This window comes from Rhinoderma darwinii, chromosome 1, assembly GCF_050947455.1.
Source record: "Rhinoderma darwinii isolate aRhiDar2 chromosome 1, aRhiDar2.hap1, whole genome shotgun sequence".
NCBI classification, from domain to species: Eukaryota; Metazoa; Chordata; class Amphibia; order Anura; family Rhinodermatidae; genus Rhinoderma; species Rhinoderma darwinii.
The window spans coordinates 274,091,682-274,118,204 of NC_134687.1; the positions used below are offsets into that span (position 1 = coordinate 274,091,682).

General features: G+C 45.8%; 1 protein-coding gene across 1 annotated transcript; it reads right to left on the reverse strand.

The window, feature by feature from the left end:
• Positions 1-2,398: 2,398 nt before the first annotated feature.
• On the reverse strand, positions 2,399-26,041 carry LOC142741171 (complexin-4-like). The gene is made up of 3 exons (XM_075850559.1): positions 25,869-26,041; positions 25,474-25,561; positions 2,399-2,611 (listed from the first exon to the last, which is right to left on the reverse strand). Exons 1-3 carry the CDS (start codon positions 26,039-26,041, stop codon positions 2,399-2,401), a joined length of 474 nt encoding a protein of 157 aa, XP_075706674.1.
• Positions 26,042-26,523: the final 482 nt, after the last annotated feature.

Sequence of the window (26,523 nt, forward strand, 5' to 3'; positions counted from 1 at the left end):
CCGGCCACTTCCTGATTAAGTTGTCGGCATTTATAGCTGTGCTATGCTGTTTCCGTAACTCCCATAGAAGTGCATGTAGGTTACAGAAAAAGCATAGCACGGCGAACTGCACTGTATCCGTAGCTATTGAGTTCATAAAACAGCGTAGCTCGCCACGCTACGCTGTGTCCGTAACTCCCATTCACTTCTATGGGTGCTCCGGAAACAGCGTAGCTCAGTGAGTTCGGCTGTTTCCGTAACTCCTGACCACCTAATGAGTAAGTTGCCTGGAGGCAGCAAGCCGAGTAAGCTAGAACAGGATTTAGGGGACCCCGTTCTAGAGATAGGTGTGGGGTCCTAGAGGTGGGACCCGCATCTATCTGACATTTATGACATATCCTGCGGATATGCCATAAATATCCGGAATGGGAAAATCCATTTTAAGCCATCTAATGTTACTGCTGTGACCAGCTCCTGCGGCAGGCTATTCCACAGATTCACAATTCTTACAGTAAAAAAGGCTTGTCGCCTCTGCAGATTGAACTTTTTTTCCCCCGGACGGAGGGGCCGCAAGTGGCCTCTCCCCTTCCGCTAAGCTCCGTACAATTTTTCTTGTGTGGTGAATGGCGAAAATGGCACAAAAGTTGTAATTTTTACTGCAAATTGCGGCATAGAAAAATTAATAAATTCCCTCTAATGACTCTGCATGCAAGGCACCTCAGATATATTGATGAACTGAAGTACATTTGGAGGAATGGTGCAAAATTCCTTGTCAGCGTTGTACAAATCTTATCTTCAGCTACAGGAAAACCTTGGTGGACCACATTTGATTAATAAGCAATGCAGAAATCCAAGTAATTCCATTTACTGCTCCTAATTTTACTTTTTAATTCGCCGACAACCCCTTTAACTTCCTATGCTTCTGGTTTTGGAATATTATACGTACCTCCCTCTTCCATATGTCCCGGTTTTTGAACCCTACCTCTGGTTCTCTTTGCTTACTGGGTGTCTTTTGATTTAATATATACAATTTACAGTGCCTTGTATGTCTTGTTAAATTCATTATGTTCGTAATGCACAATGTAATATAGTAAATGATATGTATATATGTAAATGATTTATTACATGCACCTTCTATAAAGACCAATCTTTGTGTAACGTTCACGGCCGTGGACCGTCGTTCTTACTCACCCCTCGATGGCCGCAGCCATTGAATTGTGAGTGCTGGCCGGCATCTCCGCCCTAGGAGACGCCAGCACTCACTTCTGCTTCGCTCTGCAGCCGCCCGTAGTGTGAATTAGCCATAATCGCCTTGAACTATAAAAAGGGCTCTGCCCTTTCACTCCTTGCCTGAGCGTTGTTGTAGTTTTCCCATGTTCGTATTGCAAATGGTCCCTTAGTGTTATCCTGCTCCCATTGTTCCCATGCCCTGCTACCTGTATCCTGTATCCCGTGCTGTGTTTTGTTCCTGAACCTGTTTAGTATTGTAGTCGTGTTGTGCCGCCTGTGGTTATATGCCACGTCTGGTGTCATCTGCCACTCCTGGTATTATCCTCCACGTCTGGCGCAACCTGCCACGCCTGCTTGTATACATCATGTCATCTGTCATCCCTGGTATCATCTGCCACGTCTTTCGCAAACCTGCCACGCCTGTTGGTATACACCACGTCTGGTGTCATCTGCCACTCCTGGTACCATCCGCCACATCTGGCGCAACCTGCCACATCTAGCCTCGTCCGTGCCAGAGCCCCTGCCACCGTCTGGACTATCTCAGGTACCCTTGTGCTACAAACTTGTATAGACTTTGCATAGACTGTGACTTGACCAGCTACCCTCAGATCGTGACACTTTGTCACAGTGGTAACACATCCCCTGACATTTACATTGAACAGTTCTTTGCACAGAAGGATAACAGCATACTTTAATAACTATTGAGGGTGACGGTCTTCAGAAATCCTTTCCACTGCATTAGTAATAATGCAGAGGCAATAATGCTAGCTATAGGTAACAAATACAAGAATGATTCAAAGGTGTCAGGCAAACAGCATGTCAGTGTAGGAAAGGGAGAAATCATGTCCTGATAAAGCCTGGTATAATAACCAGGGGAAATGCACTGAATGCATCTACTGTGCTTCTGTATAGTAAAGATCAGATGGGCCCTCATGTGGCAGCTCTGTAAAATGACATCTTGAATAATAGAATTTTACAGATTTACACCACACTGCTGCAGAAGTAATTATGGGCACTAGAATTCCATGAAATTTTACAAAATATTTATATACATTTATAGGATTAACATTTACATATGTTTAAAAGCTAAAAACAAATCTTAGAAAAACATAATTCCTGTAAATATGGTCAAGACCAATGATTATCTTCTGGAGCTCATGAACGTCCACGCTAGACATATGACTATGTATCACATAACACAACACTTTTCTTCAGCTGCTCTCTTGACCTCAGTAAATGTTCCTTGGGCCCGTGTCTTCATTGCATCAATATCAAACTCTGGCAGCATGGACAGTAGAGAACGCTGTTCTTCTTCTTCCTCTTCCTGTACCATCTTAGCCAGATCTTCAGGAAGTTCCACGTCTCCCCCTACCATCTGTAACTGGGCATCATCCTTTTCACTCTGCAGACATAATGCACAATATGTTTTAGTTATTTACTGTGCTCTTGAAGTTAAAGTGGTTTTCTGAGATTTAATATTGATGTGTTATGACAAGGATAAACCATGAATGTGTGATTGATGCAGTCCGATCACTAGTTAAGAGAACAAAGGGGTTGCGTTGCTTTAGCGTTGCCACCAGGTGGGTAAATCACTGGTCCAGAGGGTATGCACACTGGGAGGCCAGTGGTAGTATAAAAAAAAAAAAAATCACCTGCACTTGCAATAGCAAGTGGCGGTATTTTTTAATAATTAGACCGTGTATGTGCAGTCGGATTGCTTCTTATTTGGATTGGATACTACTCTTTTTTGCCAGGCCGCCCAGCCCTAGCAACGTCAACAGCATCAGGACTAGGTCTGCATTTAGCGCAAAAACTGCTCAAAACCGGCGTGTGTAAATACACTCGTCCAATTATTGTGTCGGCCATTGCAGCTAAGGATATGCCATTAATGTTAAATATTGGAAAATACCATAAAAGGGGTTATGTGGGGTCAAAAAATTATTAGCAGTACACTCACTTGCTGTATGTGAGTACACATGCTAATATACATTCCGGTGCCCGTCGCGCTGATTCTGAGATTTTTATAACGCTGTCGGGGGACCGGAAGTCTAGTTCCACAGCCTTCTTTCATGACGATACGACTCCTAGTTGTGTGACTGGCCCCGCTGTACTGTATGTAATCGATGTACTACAGCTTGTACATAGAGTACAGCAGGGCGGGTCACATGACGAAGAGTCATATCGTCATCAAAGAAGGCTGTGCAACTAGACTTCCGGTCCAGCGCTATAAAAATCTATGAAAATCTCAGAATCAGCGCGACGGGGGACTGGAATGTATATTAGCAAGCGTACTCACATACTGCAGTGAATACACTGCTAATAATTTTTGGTCCCCGCATAACCCCTTTAAAGACTTTCTCCAACTAAATCTTTACTCATCTGAATTTGATTATTACTGATGTCTGATATAGGTAAATGGTATGGCTTGAAAAGCTGCTTTCACTAGGATATCTTTGGATTTTATTCCTGCCCAGTACCACTCCTAACCCAGAGTCGTGCACGTCCAGCTACTTAGCCGAATTCACCAGTTGTGATCTGTGTAGAGGAAGTGCAAAAGGGGATAGCTACTTTTTCTAGACATTGGTGGGCTTCCTAGCAATTGGAACCTTTTTAATCAGATATGCCATAACTTATATCCAAGGGAAAACACTTTTATGCCTATTACTGGGCTTGAAGGGATTCAAAGAACACCAGAGAGAATACCTGTGTCATGCACCGCCCCTTCTAGCCCTACACTAGTTGTAACACAGTATAGCAGTGCTGTTTTATTAACCAATTCCTGTATGCACTTTTGAGGGATAAACAACTTCAATGGCTTTACACTTGCCAATTTTTGAACATTTGTATTATTAATGTGTTTTGGCTGCAGTGATATTCCTTATCAATCTTGTTCTGCTATTTTCTGCTCTTTACAGCTTCAGCAATTATTCCATGCCCCTCATTAAAATTTTCCAACTTTTCCCCATAATTGTTGTAATGATATAGCTTAAAGGGGCTGTCCAGGATTTTTTTTCTTCTAAAAAGAGTCCCCCAGCATTCGTTTGCCTTCCCTAATACCTCCTATTAAACTTCTAACCAGTTTCTGTTTGATCTCCATCGTCACTGCTGCTCTTTCTGTTTGTCTACATCCCTTGCTTCTGGTCCTGGCTGTTTCCTGTCTTGTAACCCACCATACCCATGATCCCCTGCTGCATCTGAGGAGACAGCTTGCATCCCCCCTGACTCCAAAGCATATCAGCTATTTGCATACTGCCACGCCCCTCTACGTTCACAGGTCCTTCCTTGCTCTAATTCCAGGCAGCTCCCTCCCTGCACATGGTCTTACACACTAATCATCATCATTATCCTTTGTGCCTCCATCTATCCCTGATCTAAGTACAGGCACCCATCTCCCTCCCCCGTCCCTTTCACAGCCTGATAAATGTAAGGGTATGTGCACACACACTAATTACGTCCGTAATTGACGGACGTATTTCGGCCGCAAGTACCGGACCGAACACAGTGCAGGGAGCCGGGCTCCTAGCATCATAGTTATATACGATGCTAGGAGTCCCTGCCTCTCTGCAGGACAACTGTCCCGTACTGTAATCATGTTTTCAGTACGGGACAGCAGTTCCACGGAGTAGCAGGGACTCCTAGCATCGTACATAAGTATGATGCTAGGAGCCCGGCTCCCTGCACTGTGTTCGGTCCGGTACTTGCGGCGGAAATACGTCCGTCAATTACGGACGTAATTAGTGTGTGTGCACATACCCTAAGTCTGCTCACTCCACCTATGTCAGACATCTTGGTACATACAATCCAGTCAGCACATTTTCCTCACCTGCTACTGGATCTGTTCCAAGAGATCCTGTATTAGGCCCTGTTCACACTAAGTTTTTTTGCTGGCAGAAAATTCTGCCTCAAAATTCTGTCTTGAATTATGAGGCAGATTTTGACCAGCCTGCACGCCGCTTGCCACGTTTTTTGCCCGTGGCCATTGAGCACTGTAGGCAAAAACGCAGCGAAAAAAGCTTTCTCTGCCTCCCATTGATGTCAATGGGAGGTCAGAGATGTAAGCGCCCGAAGATGGGGCATGTGGCTTCTTTTTCCCGCGAACTGGTTTTACCGCTCGCAGGAAAAAAAAAACTCCACCTCCCATTGAAAACAATAGGAGCCGTTTTCGGGACTTTTTTGGCACGGTTTCCGCATCAAAACGTGTAAAATGGCCGAAAATGCCTCCCATTGATTTCAATAGGAGACGGAGGCGTTTTTTCCAGCGAGTGGTAAAACCGGCTCGCGGGAAAAAGAAGCGACATGCCCTATCTTCGGGCGTTTACTCCTCTAACCTCCCATTGACAAAAAAACTCTGTGTGAACAGGGCCTTACAGTGAAGTAATGCCACACGGCCCCCCTGTAGGTAATGCCACACAGCCCCCTGTACGCAATGCCACACAGCCCCCTTGTACATAGCCACCACCCTTCCTGTAGGGGATGGCTCCAGAAGTCCCTCACTTCACTGTCCATATATAGACAGTGAAGTGAGGACTTCTTCTGGATCAGAATCCCCGGCCACAGCGGTGGGGATTCCCTTCAGAAGTCCCTGACGTCACTGTGTCCATATATGGACAGTGAAGTCAGAGCGTAATCCCCGGCCACAGCTTTGGCAACGCTGTGGCTGGGAATTAGGGATTCTGCTCCTCCTCCTCCTTCTCCCTCTGACATGCACTTCAGTGCGAGAGCTCCCAGAGTGAAGAAGGCGGAGGAGGAGGCGTGGACAGCGAGACAGGAGGAGGAGGGGGCGTGTACTATAATTGATGACGCTTCGTGTCTTTGCTCGGCCTGCACTTCCTGTTGTATAAAGACACGGCGCGTCATCAACTAGGTCTACAGGCGGCGGAACCAGAGGAGGCGGAGCTCTGAAGAGCTCATGAAACATCCGCCCGGCCCACTGCCTGGAAATGTAGTTGATGACGCGCCGTGCCTTTCTCAGCCGGAAGTGCTGGCTGAGCAAAGACACGGTACCTCACAGGAAATAAAAAATGTACCCTGGGTGCGGTCTTGTGACCGCAGATCTGAACAGGGTAAAGTTAAATAGACACTATATTAGAAATGTTATTAAATATGTCTAAGTTAAAATTGAAATAAAATGTATTCCTGGACAACCCCTTTAAGTATTGATTAGAAAATTAGAAATTCGTCAATTAAATTAACCATTATCCATTGAATAGATAATGGCCAGGGATGTAATGTCCATGAGGCGGGCACCTTTTAAAACGGCGGCGTTAAAGAAATGCCCCATCTGAACGAATCGCCGTTTTTCACAGTGAATTAAACGGGCAGATGTTTGTAAGCATTTAGCTATTGTTTTTTCAGGCGTATTTTGGGGCATTTACGCCCCAAAATACACGTGAAAACACAGCATGTGAACATACCCATACAGATTACTCCGTTACATTACTCTTTAGGGTATGTTCACACGGCCTATTTACGGACGTAATTCGGGCGTTTTTGCCCCGAATTACGTCTGAAAATAGCGCCTCAATAGCGCTGACAAACATCTGCCCATTGAAAGCAATGGGCAGACGTTTGTCTGTTCACACGAGGCGTATATTTACGCGCCGCTGTCAAATGACGGCGCGTAAATAGACGCCCGCGTCAAAGAAGTGACCTGTCACTTCTTTGGCCGTAATTGGAGCCGCTATTCATTGACTCCAATGAATAGCAGCGCTAATTACGGCCGTAATTGACGCGGCGTTCAAGCGCCTGCACATGCCGGTACGGCTGAAATTACGGGGATGTTTTCAGGCTGAAACATCCCCGTAATTTCAGCCGTTACGGACCCCCGCCGTGTGAACATACCCTTAGAGTAATGGTATGCAACCTGTGATGCTCTAGCCTTCAGATGTCAGAGCATGCTGGAAGTTGTAGTGTTAGAACAGCTAAAGGGCCACCAGTTGTACACCACTGCTCTATAGGGTAGATCTTTAAAGAGGATAAGTGTTAAAGGGAAGTATGGAGCAGACACAGAGGCTGAGCTCGCTCCATATTTAGCGAGTGACGGCTGTGTAATACAGCTGTCACCTCACTGCAAAGTGCGGAATCAAAGATCAGTTTTATTTTGCACGTTTAACCCCTCTAAATGCTGCGTTCAATGCAGCATCTAAGGAGTTAGAAAGAGGGCTGGTCCCCTCCAACGGCTCATCGCCCCCTTGCTACGCGATCGTGGGGTGTTGATGAAGGCCCCCAGGTCTGCCATCTTTGTACTCCTATTGTCACGTAGCGGGCTAGTGGACCCACTAGGCCGTACCGCCGTAGCGGGGAGGCAGCTGACCAAACAACCGGAAACCCCAGCAATACCATGTCCCTCACACGGGTGCCTGGATAGTCCAGACAGTGGCTGCAGCTCTGGCACTGATGGAGATGGGTGCGGCAGATAACGCCAAACGTGGCGGATGACACAGGTGCCGCAGGTTGCGCCAGACCTGGCGGAATCCTCGGGACGTGGCAGATGACACAGGACGTGGCACGACTCGATACTAAAGGCACAGCACGGGAAACAGGAACTGGTAACAACTGGAACGGGAAACACTAAGGGACCATTTGAAAGACAGACTGGGAAGACTAACAACGCTCAGGTACGGATCAGAAGGCCTGGGGCCTTCTTATAGACCAGGAAATCGAGGCAGTTGATGATGATGAGGATTACCTTTGTGCGCGCGCTGGCCCCTTAAGGGACACAGCAGACCGGAGCGGAAGTGAGCGCTGGCGTCTCCTAGGAATCCATGGCTTTTGGGCGTCGGCAGGTGAGTAAACCTGATGGACGCTACAGTACCCCCCCTTACGCCCCCTCTTCTTGGGGCCAGAGTGAGAGAGGAATTTCTTAATTAGCGCAGGGGCACTGAGGTTCTCTTCTGGCTCCCAGGACCTCTCCTCAGGACCAAACCCTCTCCAGTCCACCAAATAGAGAGTCCTTCCTCCTACCATACTTGCAGTCCAGGATCTCCCTCACCTCGAATATATCAGAAGAACCGCTGGGAGCAACTGTGGAACTAGAAGTCTTGCTGTAGCGGTTCAGGATTACTGGCTTCAGGAGGGACACATGAAAGGAGTTGGGGATTCTGAGGGTAGGAGGCAGCCGCAGCTTATAGGAGACAGGGTTTATCTCTTGCAGAATCTTGAAAGGACTAAGGAACCTGGGAGCAAACTTGTATCAGGGTACCTTCAAGCGAATGTTCCGAGAGGACAGCCAGACTTTAGTCCCAGGAAGATACTGAGGCGGCTCTCTTCTCCTAGTATCTGCTTTTCGTTTCATGCGATCGACTGTAAAGGATCTGCCAGGCACTACGTCTGTGGATACTCCCAGGATTAATCAGTCGACACCTGAGGCCAGACCTCTTAGACTGACACCGGCTCCCACCAATCAGGGTGGCAGGCTCAGGAGTGGGAGAGCCTATCGCGGCCTGGTCAGTCGGAGTTAGCTCCGCCCCCTGTCCATTTATACCTGCCGTTTTCTCTTCCTCATTGCTTGTGATTCTTCTTGGATTCCTGGCCCCACTGCTGCCTTGCTCCAGCCTGCTTCTGCCGTGCTTCTGCCTTGCTTCAGTTCCCGCTTATCCTGCTTCGCTCTGCCCCTGGCTTGCTCCGTGCTCTGCGTTTGTATACTCCAATACATCCTGATCCTGACTGGCTCGTTCACCACTCCGTTTCCTCACGGTGTTCCGTGGGCTACTGCCCCTTCCCTTGCTTATTCCCTGTTTGTATCCCCTTGCACTTAGTCAGCGTAGGGACCGCCGCCAAGTTGTACCCCGTCGCCTAGGGCGGGTCGTTGCAAGTAGGCAGGGACAGGGCGGTGGGTAGATTAGGGCTCACTTGTTCCCTTCACCTCCTTCCTGCCATAACATCGACTGCCAGTAAAATAGAGGACCGGGTCTGTTGCCAGATTTGCAAAAAGTCCCCATAAGCAGAGTCAGCAGCGGGTACTTGAGATGTGGTCGACACTGGGAGAGGGACTCTAGGATGTTGACTGTACACAATGTGAAATGGAGTGGAAGTGGTGGATTCACTTGTGTGGTTGTTGTATGAGAACTCGGCCCATGGAAGAAGCTGTACCCAGTTATCGTGCTGTGAAGAGATTAAGTGGCAGAGATAATTCTCCATGATCTGGTTGATCCTCTCAACTTGCCCATTGGACTGGGGGTGATAACCTGAGGAAAAGTCCAATCTCACATCCAAGAGTTTACAGAGGGCTCTCCAGACCTTTGAAGTAAACTGAACCCGCTGGTCGGACACAATGTGTAGAGGCAAGCCATGAAAGCGAAAGATGTGTAGAATGAAGAGACTCGCCAGTTGAGGAGCAGAAGGTAGGCCGGTCAGCAGGATAAAATGTGCCATCTTAGAGAACCGGTCCACCACCACCCAGACAGTGTTGCATCCTGCTGAGTGGGGAAGGTCTGTGACAAAGTCCATCGCAATGTGCTGCCAGGGGGCATTGGGTACAGGCAGAGGTTGAAGCAGGCCGGCAGGCTTGGAGTGAGTAACTTTGTTAGAAGCACACACCGTGCAAGAAGAGACAAAGTCCACAACATCTTTAGGTAGCGTAGGCCACCAGAAGTGACGGGCAATCAGGTCTCGGGTTTTACGGACACCAGCGTGCCCAGCCAGTTTAGAACTGTGTCCACAGCAGAGAATTCTTCTCCTGTCTGCCAACCGAACAAAAGTCCTCCCAGGAGGGATATCTCTAACCTGCAGAGAATTAGCAGTGACAATGCAGGACGGGTCTATGATAGTCTGAAGGGACTCCACCATGTCTTCTCTCTCAAACGATCTGGACAGGGCATCGGCCCCACATTCTTGTCCACGGGACGGTAGTGGAGCACAAACTGGAAACGGGTGAAGAACAGCGACCACCTGGCTTGACGGGGATTCAGTCGTTGTGCAGACTGAAGGTAGGTAAGGTTTTTGTGGTCAGTATAGATCAGGATGGGGTGAGCAGTGCCCTCTAGAAGATGTCTCCACTCCTCCAGAGCCAATTTGATGGCCAGCAGCTCCCGATCTCCAATAGAGTACTTGCACTTAGCAGAAGAAAAAAGTCTAGAGTAGTAGCCACATACTACTGCCTTTCCTTTGGAGCTCCTCTGGAACAGAAGTGTACCTGCACCAACAGAGGAAGCGTCCACTTCCAGTGAGAACTGCCGAGATACGTCAGGATGATGCAGGATCGAAGCTGAAGTGAAGGCTTTCTTGAGGCTAATAAATGCGGACTCTGCCTCTGGAGTCCACACCTTGACGTTCACACCCTTCTTGGTAAAAGTAGAGATGGGAGCCGTCAGAGAAGAGAAGTTAGGAATAAAATTGGCGAATCCCAGGAACCGCTGTATGGCCCTTAAGCCTTGAGGACGTGGCCACTCCAGGACAGCTTTCACTTTCTTAGGATCCATCTTGAGACCTTGATCCAAGATGATGTAGCCCAGGAAGGGCAGAGAACTCTTCTCAAAGACGCACTTCTCCAGCTTGGCGTATAAATGATTCTCCCTTAATCATAGTAGAAGCTGACGGACATGCCTCCGATGAGTTGTCGGATCCGGGGAGAAAATCGAAATATCATTGAGATAAACAACAACACAGACTTAGTGGTGATCTTGGAAGATATCATTAACAAACTCCTGAAACACTGTGGGAGCGTTACTCAGTCCAAAGGGCATCACTAGGTATTCGTAGTGCCCTGTCCCGGGTGTTAAATGGCATCTTCCATTCATCACCCCGGCGAATCCGGACTAGATTATAAGCCCCCCGCAGGTCTAGCTTAGAAAAGGGGAGGAAGACATTCGTATGAAACCCCTCTCCAGATTCTCCTTGCTATAGGCCGACATGGATAGAGACTCGGGCAAGGAGAGAGGATATACTCGACCACGGGGGAGAGAGGCATTAGGAACCAGTTCAATGGGGCAGTCATAAGTCCGATGTGGAGGCAGCGTGTCAGCCTCCCTTTTGCTGAAACATCTGCATACTGAGCAAACTGGGGAGGAAGTCCCGCCAATGACTGAGGCAGAGGAGGCTTGACAGGATGGATCTGCAACAGACAACGACCATGGCACTTGGAGGCCCATTGGAGAACCTCTCCAAAATTCCAGTCCAGGACATGTAGTCGAAGCCACAGTTGAACAGGATTGATGGCCTTGGGCAAAACAAGGAAAGAAATTAGTTCAAAATGAAGAGCTCCAACCTGGAGCTTCAACGGCTTGGTTTTAGAAATGATGGGATCAGGCAGAGGCAGTGCATTAACTGAGGCAACAGTCAAAGATATCTCTTGGAGGATTGTGGGCAACTGAAGATGATCCACAAGCTCTCTCTGGATTAAGTTTGCAGCAGAACCAGAGTCAAGATAGGCAGAAACTTGATGCGTCCTCTCGCCGGATACTAGGGTTACAGGAATAGTCAGTTTGGACAGAATGCTTTATTAGGTACCGTTCCATATAAGGTTGTCTCTCCAACCAGTCTTAGGCAATGGGGTCTCGCTGGCCTCTGGGGACACAGGCGCACAATATGGCCTCCGAGGCCGCAATACAGATAAAGTCCAGAAGTGCGTTGTCTCTCCTGGGTAGACAATTTGACATAGTTACTCTGCATAGGATCCTCTGGTGGGTCGACTGAAGAGGATTGCTGGAAAGTAGAATCCAACCTATGAAGTTCTCTCTCCCGGAGAACCTCTTGGGAACGTTCCCGGGAGGCGAGTAGGATAAGATCATCCAGGGTAGATGGCAGATCGCTAGCAGCCAGCTCGTCTTTGATCCCTGAAGACAGTCCCTGCCAGAATGTGGCCACCAAAGCCTCGTTGTTCCAGGTCAATTCAGCAGCCAGGATACGGAACTGAATGGCATACTCGCCCACAGAGAGGTCTCCCTGATGTAGGGTCAGCAAGGATGCAGCAGCCGAAGAAACTCTCCCAGGTTCCTCAAAGATCGAGCGGAAGGTCTGTAAGAAGCACTGCAAGTCACGGGTCTCTGGTCCCTGATGTTCCCTCAGAGGATTAGCCCATGCCCAGGCTTTGCCAGTAAGAAGAGAGATGATGAAGGCGATCCTGACATCATCCGAAGAGAAGGACCTGGCATGTAGTCTGAAGTGGATCAGGCACTGATTCAAAAATCCCCTGCAGGACCTCGGATCTCCGTCATAGCGTGGAGGTAGCGGCAAGAAACACAGGGGATTGGTACCGGTACAGACAGGAAGTGTAGCAGGAGGAAAAGCAGGAATGTGTGCGGTGACGACTGTGGTTGGAGCAAGCAGCCGATGGCCGGGCACCCTACGGGACACAGCAGACCGGAGCGGAAGTGAGCGCTGGCGTCTCCTAGGAAGGAGATGGGGACAAGCGCTCACGGATCCATGGCTGCGGGCGTCGGGAGGTAAGTAAACCCGACGGCCCGCAGCCATTGCCGCTACACCTATTAGGCAGGGCTTGCAAGGAGCCCGTCAAAATAACGATCTACTACAATACGTTTGTATTGCAGTTTATAGTGCCAGCGATCCTACAATCGCTGATTCAACTCCCCTACGGGGACTAATAAAAAAAAGTTAAATATAGTTAAATAACGTTTTGAATATTAAAAAGTAAAAAAAAAAAAACTTTTTCCCATTTTTCCCCAAACACAATGTAAAAAAAATAACACATTAACATATCTGGTATCATCACGTCCGTAAAAGTTCGAACTATTATAATATAATCTATTATTTAGCCTGCAAGGTGAACGCCGTAAAATTTTTTTTAATTAAAACGCCACAATCGCTGTTTTTTGGTCACGTCATCTTCCTCAAAAATTAAATAAAAAGGATCTAAAAGTCTCATGTACCCCAAAATGCTACCAGTAGAAACTACAGCTTGCTCACAAAAAATAAGCCATCCTACAATTAAATTGACGGAAAAATAAAAAAGTTATGGCTCTCAGAATATGGCGACACAAATCAAATTTTATTTTTAACAATCAGTTTTTTCCTTGTAAAAGTAGTGAAACATAAAAAAAACAATATCAATTTGGTATCGCTATAATCGTATTGACCTGCAGAAGAAAGTTAACATGTCATTTTTACCTCACTGTAAACGGCGTAAACCCCCCCCCCCAAAAAATTTTTTAGGAATCGCTGTTTTTTTTACCATTCCACCCCACAAAGAAAATGTTTCCCAGTACATGATATGGTACAATAAATGGTTTCATGAAACTCTACAAGTTGTCCCACAAAAAACAAGCCCTCATATGGCTATATCGACGAAATAATTAAAACGTTATGACTTTTGCAAGGTGAGGGGGAAAAAACAAAAGTTAAAATCCCAAAAATGGCTGCGGAGGACAGTCACTAACTTTAATGAGGTGGGCTCAGGTAAATGTAACTGAGAAGTCATGTGCGGTACCAGCCTAAATAAGGCTACGTCACTGTTATGTTTTGACCTAAGAGTATGTTCACACACTTAGCAAAATACGTCTGAAAATCCGGAGCTGTTTTCAAGCGAAAACAGTTCCTGATTTTCAGACATTTTTGTAACAACTCACGTTTTTCGCGGCGTATTTTACGGCCGTTATTGGAGATGGTTTTTCAATGGAGTCAATGAAAAACTCCTCCAAAAACGTCCCAAGCAGTGACATGCACTTCTTTTTCGTGGGCTGACGTTCAGGTGGTCCCTGCTTTCCTGCAGCGATGATGTCACATACATAATTTACATAACTGCTGCAGCCATGATTGGTGAGTAATTTTTTTATTTTATTTGAAAATATTTTTTTTCTTTTTTAGTCTGGTGTGAGGTCTGATGAGGAGTCTGGAGTAACAGGGAGCACTATATGTGACACTTTTTTTTTTTACAGGTGGCACTGTGTAGCACTTTCTACAGTGGGTACCATGTGGCACTGTCTACAGGAGGCACAGCTTGTGGGTATGGTGCTTTATTTGCATAGGGCACAGCGTGTTTGCGTTGTGCTTTATTTGTATGGGGCACAGCGTGTGTGTGTGTGTGGCGCTTTATTTATATGGGGCACAGCCTATGACACTATTTTAAGGGGGCACAGATTATGGTACTATTTTTATGAGGCACTGTGTGTGTGTATGACTCGATTGTATTCAGGGGGCACAGTGTGTGCCCCTAATTGTATTGGGGGGGGCAGCGTGTGTGTGTGGGTGATTTGCCTAATCTGTCTAGGGCACCAAAACATCTTGTCCCAGCCCTGACTGCAGGTACTGATATTAAAATAAGATGTTAGCAATTATAGTAGAGAGGGGCATCATGGGGTCCCACAATGCTGCCACATTAAGGTTGACGCCTGCCTGGTAAATCACTGAAGGATCCACTTGGCTTCCCTGCTGGTCAGTCCCCCCCAAGCAATTTTTTTTATCTTTTATAAATTCTTCTATTTTCCATTTTCAATATCAAGCAAAAGATAATAGAGTGCATATATGTGGAAGCACACACATCATCACGCAGGCCAACATAGAGCATTAACAGCAGAAGCGAAAAAACTGTATTGAGCGACTGAGAACATAACTAGAAAGTAGTCCTGTGCACACTGATACCAGCAGACATGTATAGGAACTTGTAATAAAAACAGGACAAAAATAAGGTTGAGAGAGGCATTAAGAAGATGGGAGGGCGAGGGAAGAAGGAGAGGATAGGGAACTATCATAGAGCACAAGACCAGAGGAATTGAAGTCAAGAGGCAACAATGGTCCTAAATTCCGAAGAAGATTGAAATCTAATCTAATGATACCAGGTTTTGAGGAATTTAGCATGAGTCCCTCTCATGGATGCAGTGAGATGCTCCATTCTCATAATCTCCTGAATTTTGCCGAACCACATAGCAATTGACGGAGCACGAGATTGTCTCCAAATCACAGGAATATATGCTCTTTCTGCATTCACGAAATGGCGAACCACCAAACGCCTGTACGTAGTTAACGGAATATCACACGGATGGAGCAGGAGGAAGGCTAAGGAACATGGAAGGGAGAAGTTCGTAAATTTGGAGGAGATGTGCCATACTTCCGACCAAAAGTCACTCAACTTCGGGCATTCCCAAAAGGTGTGTAAAATTGTGCCCACATGCTCTCCACATCTCCAACACAATGGAGAGACCGCAGGAATCAATGTGTGCAATCTGGAAGGCACTCTATACCAGTGCGACAAGATCTTAAATCCGGCTTCCTGGAATCTGCTAGTCATGGAGGATTTATGTGTCATTGTAAACAAACGATCCTTATGTTCAGCAGTAAATGTTAGGTCCAAATCTCTCTCCCAACTAACCAAATAGGAAGGTGTAGAGAGAGATTGGATGGAGAAATCGAGAGAGCCAGGGAATGACGTACTGTCCCCCCAAGCTATTTTATACATTGTTGCAACAAGTATAAGATAGCTGGAGGGGGGGGGGACGACGGACGGACTGGCAGAGAACCCTGTGAATCTTTCAGGTTAAAGTGTCCCTCGATTGTTACTGTCCCGTTTGAATTTAACATTGCACGCTAGGTGCAATCGTACGATTTCCAGACAGTATCTTGCACAGGTCCTATTCTAATTAATATGACTAAGACATGGCACAAGAATTACTCGGCAACCCAACCGCCCAGGATGCCGTCGTATCTCTCCACACCTGATCTTGAAGAGTAACTGTCGTTTTAGCAAGCTTTTAACATGTCAAAGTGTTATCGTTGAAGTTTTGATTGGTGAGGGTCTGTGTGCCGAGACCCCCACGGATTGCTAAAATGAATGTTCAGAAGTGGGCACTTGAGTACTTTGGCTCTTTGCCTGCGATCGCCAATCCTAATATGTCTAAAGACGGGCTCACATAAAAAGTCTATGAGGGCGTCATGAGCCTGAAGACTTAACTCCATGACTTAACCGCTCTCCCGCTAATAACACTCCATCTCCAACACTTAAACCAGCTACAATAGTAAGGAGGAAGAAGCGGGATCTTTCCGTGGTTCCTGTGGACCAGGTATCCGGCTCCATCAAGCATTATTTTGTCTGGATGAGGCAACCTGTTCCAAGATAGCACTGTCGGCGCTCCCCAGTTGCATTCTGTGGTTCTCAGCAGTCTACCGAGTCTTTCCCTCAGCATTCCATTGCAGCACGGAGCATGAGTGGGTGAATCCATGGTGGATTGGAACATTAGATTATATCTTGAACACCTTTCCACCAAAAGAGATTTTGAAAAATGCTTCCACACCCTTGAAGAATCCTATAAAAAGGAAGCGGAGTCACGAGGAGGTGAGGCACACCGTCTTGGTTACCAGGTCTTAGAAATTGATAAACAACAGTGGGTAACTGCAGAGAGGTTTTGCATCACTCTATATTTCAAGAAATAGTGGCAGAATCTCTGAGCTTCTTACTATGCAGGAGGACATTGAAAACCCACATTGTAGGAATAATATTAGACTCCGGGGCTTCCAGAGTCAGTGTCCTCTCAGGATCTTAATTCTAAAACTCAACTACTATTTAATACCCTCCTAGTTGAAGAAAGTGGCACTCCCATTGAGATAGATACGATTCACTACTCAGTGGGGTCTAAGCCCCCGGATAATGCACCACCACGAGATGTCATTTGCAGGGTGCACTTTTATAAAATCAAGGACAAAACTATACAAACCAGGGAGAAGGGGCCTGTTGACCTTAAGGAAACACAAATGTTGCTACTAACGGATCTCGCATGACAGGGCCTCCAGCCCTGAAACCACTGTTGGAGTCTTGAAGATTAAAGGTATAAATTACTGCTAGGGATTCCCCTTTCAACTTTTTGTCCACCACAATGGGAAAATGGCCATGTTTAACTTGTTGAGGACCGCCCACTGTATATGTACGGTGCCGGTTTAAGCTAGGGACCCTGGAGAGAAGACAGAAGCGTTTTTCACAGTTTTTTTTATCTCTGTACGTACACCGCGAACAATGAGCGCAGGGTATAGAATAGAGGCAGCAGCACAGCTTCCTCTATTGCTCCAAGTGGTCATGCGACTGGTCACATGATTGCTGGGATGCCGGTAGTAGGAGGCTGCTGCTGAGTTTGACTAGACCCAGCACATCCCTAAAAGTAATAATAGCCACTGTAACAGGGCTGATTTCCCCTGAAAGGCCTCATGCACATGACCGTAGTGTTTTTTCTGTCCGCAAATATGGATCCGTAGTCACTCGCAAGTCATCAACAAGTCATCCGCATATATGGCAGGCAAATAAGATCCGGAGTCCATCCGTTTTTATGGATCTGCAAAACAAAAAAGGGAGGCTAGAAATATCACCAACATGTCCATACCCCTTGAAAAGGTCACAAGATCGCTCAGGTACCATTTTCTTGGGGAATCCCCTGCCGTAGCTAAGCAACTACGGATGGCTACAGATGCACATCTATGGGTGAGTCCGTGCCACAACTGCAGACAGGAATAGTACATGTTATATATTTTGCGGATCATTTTTACGGCCCGGACACACATCCGTAAATATACGTAAAGGTGTCCGTGGCCTATAGAAATGAAGAAATGAATGGGTCCACAGATTATATGTAATTACGGATCTGTAGTTACAGATAAAAAAAACTACGGTCATGTGCATGGGGTGGCTGTGCTAAAATTAGCTAAAAAGTCAAAATGCATATTACTTTACTACTTTTTTCAAACTATAAGCATGAGAATGCTTAAAAAAAATTATGGGTATAAAAATTAAAAGAAAAGAAACATTCAAGAAGCATTCATCACAAAAAGACATCGCAAAAATCACGCCAAAAGCTTAACAAATAAATTAATTATCGCCGTTTAAAGGGATTTTCTACGTTCTATCCACCGGATAGGTCATCAGTATATGATCAGTGCGTGTCCGACACTCGGACCCCGCACCGATCCGCCACTCCGGCTGCCTCCGGGCACCCAACAATATTGCCGGAAGCAGATGGCTCCGCTCAAAGAATAGCGGCCGAGCTGCAGTACTGCAGCTCTGCCAAACAGCCGCTATGCAGTGGTCGGGCCATCTTCTTCTGGCTCCAACTACTGCATCCCGTTCCAAACATCCGGTGCATGGAGGCAGCCAGAGTGGCGGATCGGTGCAGGGTCCGGGTGCCGAACAAGCGCCGATCATATACTGATGATCTATCCGGTGGATAGGTCATCAGTTGTCAGAAAGTGGAAAAGTCCTTTAACTAACATGTGCTAAAAATTACTAAACCGTACTTCGTCCTGAACTTGTTAACCCCGAGGCGCACCACGACGCAACTGTACGTCCATGTGGCCAGTGTCTTAGCGCACGGGGATGTACAGTTACTGCGTGGTTCCCGGTACACACTGTCGGCAACAGTGTGCACCGGGAACTGGGAGCCCAGCTGTCCCTGACAGCTGATACTCCACTGTATTCCGATCAGCGGCTTATTTTCACTGATTTTGGCAATTAACCCCTTAATTGCGGTGATCAATTGCAATCACCGCATTCAGGGGTTTCCAGCACATCGGCAGACCTCACAATGAAATCGTGAGGTTTTCAGAGGGCTAGCATGGCGACCGGAGGCCAAGTAATGGCCTCCGTGTCTGCTATGTACGGAAGCCTATCAGGACCACCCTCCTGATAGACTTCCTGTCAGAGTGACAGGACATCACTGCCGTTCGCGATGCACACTGTCGATGACAGTGTCTGTGACAGTGTGCATCGGGAACCGGGAGGTCAGCTGTCCCTGACAGCTGACACTCCACTGTTGCCGATCAGCGGCTAATTACCGCTGATTTCGGCAATTAACCCGTTGCATGCAATTGTGGGGGCTGCTGATGCATGTGATGGCACCCGGGGGACAGACAACGGCCTCCGGGTCTGCCATGTACGGAAGCCTATGAGGACCAGCCTCTGCTGGTCCTCATAGACTAACTGTCCGGCTTGATTCACATGAGCGTGTGCATTTTGCGCACGCAAAAAACGTGGCGTTTTGTGTGCGCAAAAGGCACTTAACAGCTCCGTGTGTCATGATCATATGGTGCGCGGCTGCGTGCTTTTCGCACAGCCGCCATCATTATGACACTCCGTTTGTATGTTTGTAAATAGAAAAGCACGTGGTGCTTTTCTGTTTTCATTCATACTTTTCACTGCCGTTGCGCGAATCACGTGTGGTGCGCGTGATTTTCACGCACCCATTGACTTCAATGGGTGCGTGATGCGCGAAATATGCACAAAGAACGGACATGTCGTGAGTTTTACGCAGCGGACTCGCGCTGCGTAAAAATCACGGACTGTCTGCACGCCCCCATAGACTAATATAGGTCCGTGCAAGGCGCGTGAAAATCAGTAACGTCACACTGACAGTTGGAGTACGTTACACTACCTTGGTAGTGTAATGTATTCTAGCAGCGATCAGAGCTGCAGGGAAAAAAAGAAAGTGTAAAAAGTAAAGAAAAAAGTTAAAAAGAAAGTTAATAAAAATGTTTTACAAAAGTGTAAAAATAAAAGATTTTTTCTTCCTATAATAAGTCTCTTATTATAGGGAAAAAATGAAAACGTTAAAAAACAGTACACATATTTGGTATCACCGCGTTTGTAACGACCCAATCTATATAACTATAATGTGATTTTTACTGCACGGTGAACGCCGCAAAAAGACCAAACTAAAAACAATGCCAATATAATGGTGGTTTCTCTTGGCTCAAATACCCACAAAATCTCTCTCAGACCGGAGCAGGCAAAACTAAATTGGGTATGATCCAACAAATACCCTAAATAACATATATAAAGTACAGTGAAGTTTACCGCTCAGACGGCACTGGTAACAGTCCAATATCATTCAGTATGGGCTCTCTCCCAGAAAAATGCAGTGGACAGTCCGCAATCCAATGAGGGTGTGGATGGTAATTCTTATCCTTGTAGTTCCACCAAGCTCCTTATCGTCTCTCTCCACATTCAAAGAACTCCTGGTAGGAAAAGGATCTTATGTCTCTAATAGATGGAAAAAGGAAGACACATAGTGCAACACCCTCTGAAAAAAGATTGCTCCACGCCAAGTTTAATCCATACTCACAGAAGTAACAAGAAATAAAAGCATCAAGGTAAGTAAAAATCTTTAAAATTTCGAGGCGGCACGCCAAACACTCTCGCCCGACCCTGGGTTTCGCCCTTCCGGCTTCCTCTGGGGCATCTTTGAATGCGGAGAGAGACGATAAGGAGCTTGGTGGAACTACAAGGATAAGAATTACCATCTGGGAGAGAGCCCATACTGAATGATATTGGACTGTTACCAGTGCCGTCTGAGCGGTAAACTTCACTGTACTTTAAAACTAATGCCAGAATCACTATTTTTTGGTCACCACCCCTCCCAAAATATAGAATAAAAAGTGATCAAAAAGTCGCATGTACCCGAAAATAGCACCAATAAAAACTACAACCCGTCCCGCAAAAAACAAGCCCTTACACTGTAAAAACTAATTACATATAGTATCGCCGTAATCGTACCAACCTGCAGAATAAATTGGCATTTATAGCGCATTATGAACGCCGTAAGAAATAAAGAATTTAAAATGCCAAAATCACTGTTTTTGGTCACCAAAGCTCTAAATAAAAAGTGATCAAAAAGTTGCATGTACCAAAAAATGGTACCAACAAAAATGACAGCTTGTCCTGCCAAAAATAAGCCCTCACAATTCATGGAAAAATAAAAAAGTTATGGCGTTTGGAAGGCGTGGAGTGGAAAACTAAAATGGAAAAGCAAAAAAGGATCAGTCCTGCAAAGGTTAATTAATTTCTATTTAAAAAAAATTACTTTTTATCCTTTATCCCTTGTGAAAATGAAAAAATTCAACATTTTAGTGGACAAAAATGTTTATATTCATTTTCACGGCCTAATTCTACTAAATTCTGCAAAAAACCTGTGTGGTATAAATGCTTACTATACCCCTAGAAAAATTCCTTGAGAGGTGTAGTTTCCAAAATGGGGTCACTTTTGGGGTGTTTCCACTGGTTTTTTTTTCCCTCCAAGGCATTGCAATTGCGACATGGCACTAAAAACCAATCCAGCAAAATCTGTGCTCCAAAATCCAAATGGCGCTCCTACCCTTCTGAGTGCTGCCATGGGTCCAAACAGCAGTTTATTACCAGATATGGGGTATTTCCGTGATCGGGAGAAGATGCTTTACAAATTTCTATGTTTCTTCAGAAAAAAAGTAGATTTTCATTTTCACAGACTAACTCCAATAAATATAGCAAAATACCTGTGGGGTAAAAGTGCTAACTATACCCCCAGATAAATTCCTTGAGGGGTCTAGTTTCCAAAATGGGGTCACTTTTGGGGAGTTTCCACTGTTTTGGCACCACAAGTGCTCTTCAAACCGGACATGGTGCTTACAATCTAAAATAAACAGGCCCCAAAATCCTGTAGGTGCTCCTTTGCTTCTGAGGCCGGTGTTTCAGTCCATTAGGGCACTAGGGCCACATGTGGGATATGCCTAAAAACTGCAGGACCTGGGCAATAAATATTGAGTTGCGTTTCTCTGGTAAAACCTGTGTTACACAATTTTTTTTATTACAAATGAATTTCCCCTCTACTTTGCTTTATTTCCTGTGAAACGCCTAAAGGGTTAAGAAACTTTCTGAATGCTGTTTTGAATACTTTGAGGGGTGCAGTTTTTAAAATGGGGTCATTTATTGGGGGATTCTAATATATAAGGCCCTCAAAACCACTTCAGACCTAAACTGGTCTCTGTAATAATGGCCTTTTGAATTTTTCTTGAAAATGTGAGAAATTGCTGCTAAAGTTCTAAGCCTTGTAACGTCCTAGAAAAATAAAAGGATGTTCAAAAAATGATGCAAATATAAAGTACACATATGGGAAATGGTAACTAGTGACTATTTTGTGTAGTATTACTATCTGTTTTACAAGCAGATACATTTAAATTTAGAAAAATGCACATTTTTGCAAATTTTCTCTAAATTTTGGTGTTTTTCACGAATAAATATTGAATTTATCGACCAAATTTTTCCACTATCATAAAGTACAATATGTCACGAGAAAACAATCATCGCTTGGATAGGTAAAAGCATTCCGGAGTTATTCCCACATAAAGTGACACATGTCAGATTTGAAAAAAATCGGCTGTGCCACAAGGCCAAAACAGGTTGCGTCCTAAAGGGGTTAAGCAACTGGGAGAACTCCCAAAATTTTTGGGTGTCTTAGTGCTACCCATTGTTAGCCTCAATGACTGGCCTGCCATATCGCAATTGCTAAAGTAGAGATAGATGGCAAAAGGTATCCCACAAATTCAGCTCTCCTAAATCTTCCCTTCCTCAATTGTCTGTGACCTCAATCTGGACTGAAATCCATTAGTGGATACATTTTTCCTCCACTTCTACTGAGTCTGCGTCACCATTTTTGTCTTTATGGCTTGTGCACATGCGTGACTGGGGCTCCATTCATTTCTATGGAGCTGCCGGACACACAAGCCGGACACAGACCCCGGAAGTCCCATGCTTGTCATGGAGCACTTCAGGGGAGTTTCGGTTCCCCGCTCTCCTTATCCTTGGGGGTCCCAGTGATAGGGGATAGGGGATACATGTGTTTTGTGGGACAACCCCTTTAATGACCAAGCATTTTTTTTAAATTTTTTTCAATCTTTTGCAGAATAAAAACACGTTTAAATAAAAATAATGAAATTTTGCATTGCAGCATTCCAAGAGCCCTAAAAATATTTTTTGGGGCGATGTAGCCATATTTGGGCTTGTTTTTTGCGGGCCAAGGGCTGGAAAAAAAGCAATTCCGCCGTTGTTTGTTCACTCTGTTCACCATGCAGTTTAAATAGCATCTTAATGTAAAGGATCTGCCAGACACAGCTTCTGTGTCGACGCCCGAGGTTAGTCAGTCTGCACCTGCTCCTAAGTCTGGTTGAGTGACCCCTCCTTCTACCAATCATGCTGGGAGGGTGAGGAGTGGGAGAGCCTATCACAGCCTGGCCAGACGGAGCTAGCTCCCGCCCTCTGTCTATTTATACCTTCACTTCCTGCTCCTCCAGTGCCTGTGATTCTGTCTGTTTCCTGGCTCTGCTGCTGCTGCTTGTACTTTTGTCCTCTGCTCCATATAGACCCTGGCTTACTGACTACTCTCCTGCTCTGCGTTTGGTACCTCGTACACTCCTGGTTTGACTCGGCTCGTTCACTACTCTCCTGCTCTGCGTTTGGTACCTCGTAGACTCCTGGTTTGACTCGGCTCGTTCACTACTCTTGTTGCTCACGGTGTTGCCGTGGGCAACTGCCCCGTTCCCCTAGCTTCTGTGTACCCTTGTCTGTTTGTCTGTCATGCACATAGTGAGCGTAGGGATCGTCACCCAGTTGTACGCCGTCGCCTAGGACGGGCCGTTGCAAGTAGGCAGGGACTGAGTGGCGGGTTGATTAGGCCTCACCTGTCTGTCTCCCTACCCCACATTACACTTAACTTCATTGTTGGGTCTTTTATAATGGCAGCAATACAATATATGTGTTTTTTGTTTTATTTTACACTTTTTCAAAAAGCACTGCTCCTTTTTTATATATTTTTTAAATTAACTTTCCACTAGCGAACTTCAAATGCAATCCTTTGAGCGCTTCTATAATGCTTTGGTAAACTTAGTATACCTAAGCGTTATTGCCTGCCAGTGTAAAACTGACAGGCAGTGTAAGGCTATGTTCACACGGCTTATTTTCGGCCATTTTTCGGGCCGTAAACGGCTGAAAAATCGAAAGCAGAACTCCTCCAAACATCTGCCCATTGATTGCAATGGGAAAACGGCTTTCTGTTCCGACGGCCACGAAAAAGAAGTGCATGTCACTTCTTGGGACGTTTTTGGAGCCGTTTTTCATTGACTTTTGTAAAGGATCTGCCAGGCACAGCTTCGGGGTTAACTCCCATAGATAATCAGTCTACACCTGAATCTACGTCTCTGAGACTGACTCCTTCTTCCACCACTCAGGATGGCAGGCTTAGGAGTGGGAGAGCCTATCGCAGCCTGGCCAGACGGAGCTAGCTCCCGCCCTCTGTCTATTTATACCTGCCTTTCCTGTTTCTCCCTTGCTTGTGATTCTTTCCGTGTGGTTTCCTGGCCCAGCTACAGCTCCTAACTATTTGATCCTGCTCCATACTGACCCTGGCTTACTGACTACTCTTCTGCTCTGCGTTTGGTACCTCGTGCTCTCCTGGTTTGACTTGGCTCGTTCACCACTCTGTTGCTCACGGTGTTGCCGTGAGCAACTGCCCCTTTCCCATTGCTTTGTATTCCCTTGTCTGTTTGTCTCGTGCACTTACTGAGCGTAGGGACCGCCGCCCAGTTGTACCCCGTCGCCTAGGGCGGGTCGTTGCAAGTATGCAGGGACAGAGTGGCGGGTGATTAGGGCTCACTTGTTCGTTTCCCTACCCCCGTCGTTACAACTTTATTGAAAAACAGCTCCAAAAACAGCCGTAAAAACCGTGAGTGGCTTAAATAAATGTCTGAAAATCAGGAGCTGTTTTCCCTTGAAAACAGCTCCATATTTTCAGAAGTTTTTGAGTTTGTGTGTGCACATATCCTAATAGGCCATGGTTCTGGTCATGGCAACCCTTTGGCCAGTGTTCGCGGCCAACCGATCCCTGTTGACTGAAGCATCTAAGAGGTTAAACAGCTAGGATCGAAGGTTCTTCAGATCCAGGCCATTAGAGTAGGCCTTAGTGACCAACGTATTGGTGGTCACGCACAGATTACTTCAATTGTTAGATGAACCCCAGATATTAGTATTTCTAAATACAGTCATTCTCCAATAAATTACATTTTGGCAGATCCAGAGGTCATTGCAGCTATGGCCCCCTCCATTGTTTGATACGCATTGCCTATGGATCTGGCCACCGCTGTTGTCCAACAGCGGTAGCCCACACTTACATCATTCTGTTCTAGCATATAGTAGTCAGGATGGCCGGGACTTCGGGAGAACGCATGCTAGAGCATTGGAGCACGCAGGTTGAAGCTAGCGGCATTATGAGGTCATCACAGTGCCGCTTAATTGACACTTGTAGCGAAACGCCCACAGTTCGGCCAGTAGCATGGAGCAAGGAGCGGGGAAATGGCGGCAACAACAGGGGTAGACATGGTAGGTTTTTGCTTAAAAGAGATCATTTTCTATTTATTGTAATTGATTGGAGATAAAAAAAATTAAGGGGAATAACCCTTTAAGATATGACAACATATCACCAAAAATATTTATGTTTCATAGCAACAGCTCATATGACAAAGGAATGGAAGTCTTTCTAGGTCTCATATTCTAGCAAGGAGAGGGATTTTTATCAATAAAAACATTTATCCTCTTACCTGTCGAAGTCTATACTTGTCTCTCATGTGAATTCTGACTGTTGCTCTCTCTGCTTTCTTCTGTGCAAAGGTATGATCCCGCTCTATCCTGTATACATACAGAACTTTGTTATCAGAATATATCTATTTACTACATCAAATGTTCTCAAATAAAGTACTGTAAGGTCTGAAACTTTTTCTTTAGCAGCAATCTAAAAGTGGCAGAATCATCCTGTGGCCTGATAAATGTTAGATGTTTGGTCTTTTACTATACTGTACACACACACACACACACACACACACACACACACCACACCACACCACACCACACCACACCACACCACACCACACCACACCACACCACACCACACCACACCACACCACACCACACACCCCACCCCACCCCCCCCACTTACTTTTCTTCCACCAACTGTCTCTGGTATTCTTCAAACTCTTCTCGTGTCATTCCCTTGGACTGTGCAGTTTCTTTCCCATCTGAATCTTCTGTTGATTCTGTCTCTCCCCCAAGATTATTCCCCAGATTTTTCATGGAAGACCCCAACAGTGTTTTGAACATCAAAGAAGCCATATTAGTTTATTATCAGCTTTCCTCTAAAAGACACACTTCTCTTCGCTCGACTTGGCTCCACCGGGAGAAAGCACAAAAATGATGTTCTGTATATTTGCCTTGAACAATGTGGCTACGAAATGCAGCATTAACCCTCTTCAGGACATTCCTACTAAGTATACGCTATTGCTAAGGCTCTTACTTTCCTTGTATCTGACACTATGCAAGGTGAATGTGTCCCTGCGAAGACAGTCTTAACCAGCTTAAAGAATTAGGTATTAGAGAGGTGGAGACACCTGTATTCTCCTTTGCACAGACTATTAGGAAAAAATAAACTCTCGTTACACTAGCTCTTCTTTTTATTCTCTGCATCTAACCTAATTTGGCTTAATGAAAGTGGCACAGGAAAGAGGGAGGACAGAGGGAGACATTATGGTAGGTGCTATGTTAGGGGAGCAGAGGTTTAGTGCTACCTGGCTCTGTGAAGGGGCAGGAGGAAAACA

Bases quoted from the DNA above. Each gene is read 5' to 3' on its own strand.
- LOC142741171 (XM_075850559.1), bottom strand. From the start codon at position 26,041: ATGGCTTCTTTGATGTTCAAAACACTGTTGGGGTCTTCCATGAAAAAT. The intron at 25,562-25,868 runs GTAAGTGGGGGG...GTATGTATACAG, and splicing joins AGACAGTTGGTGGAAGAAAA to GATAGAGCGGGATCATACCT. The intron at 2,612-25,473 runs GTAAGAGGATAA...TTATGTCTGCAG, and splicing joins ACAAGTATAGACTTCGACAG to AGTGAAAAGGATGATGCCCA.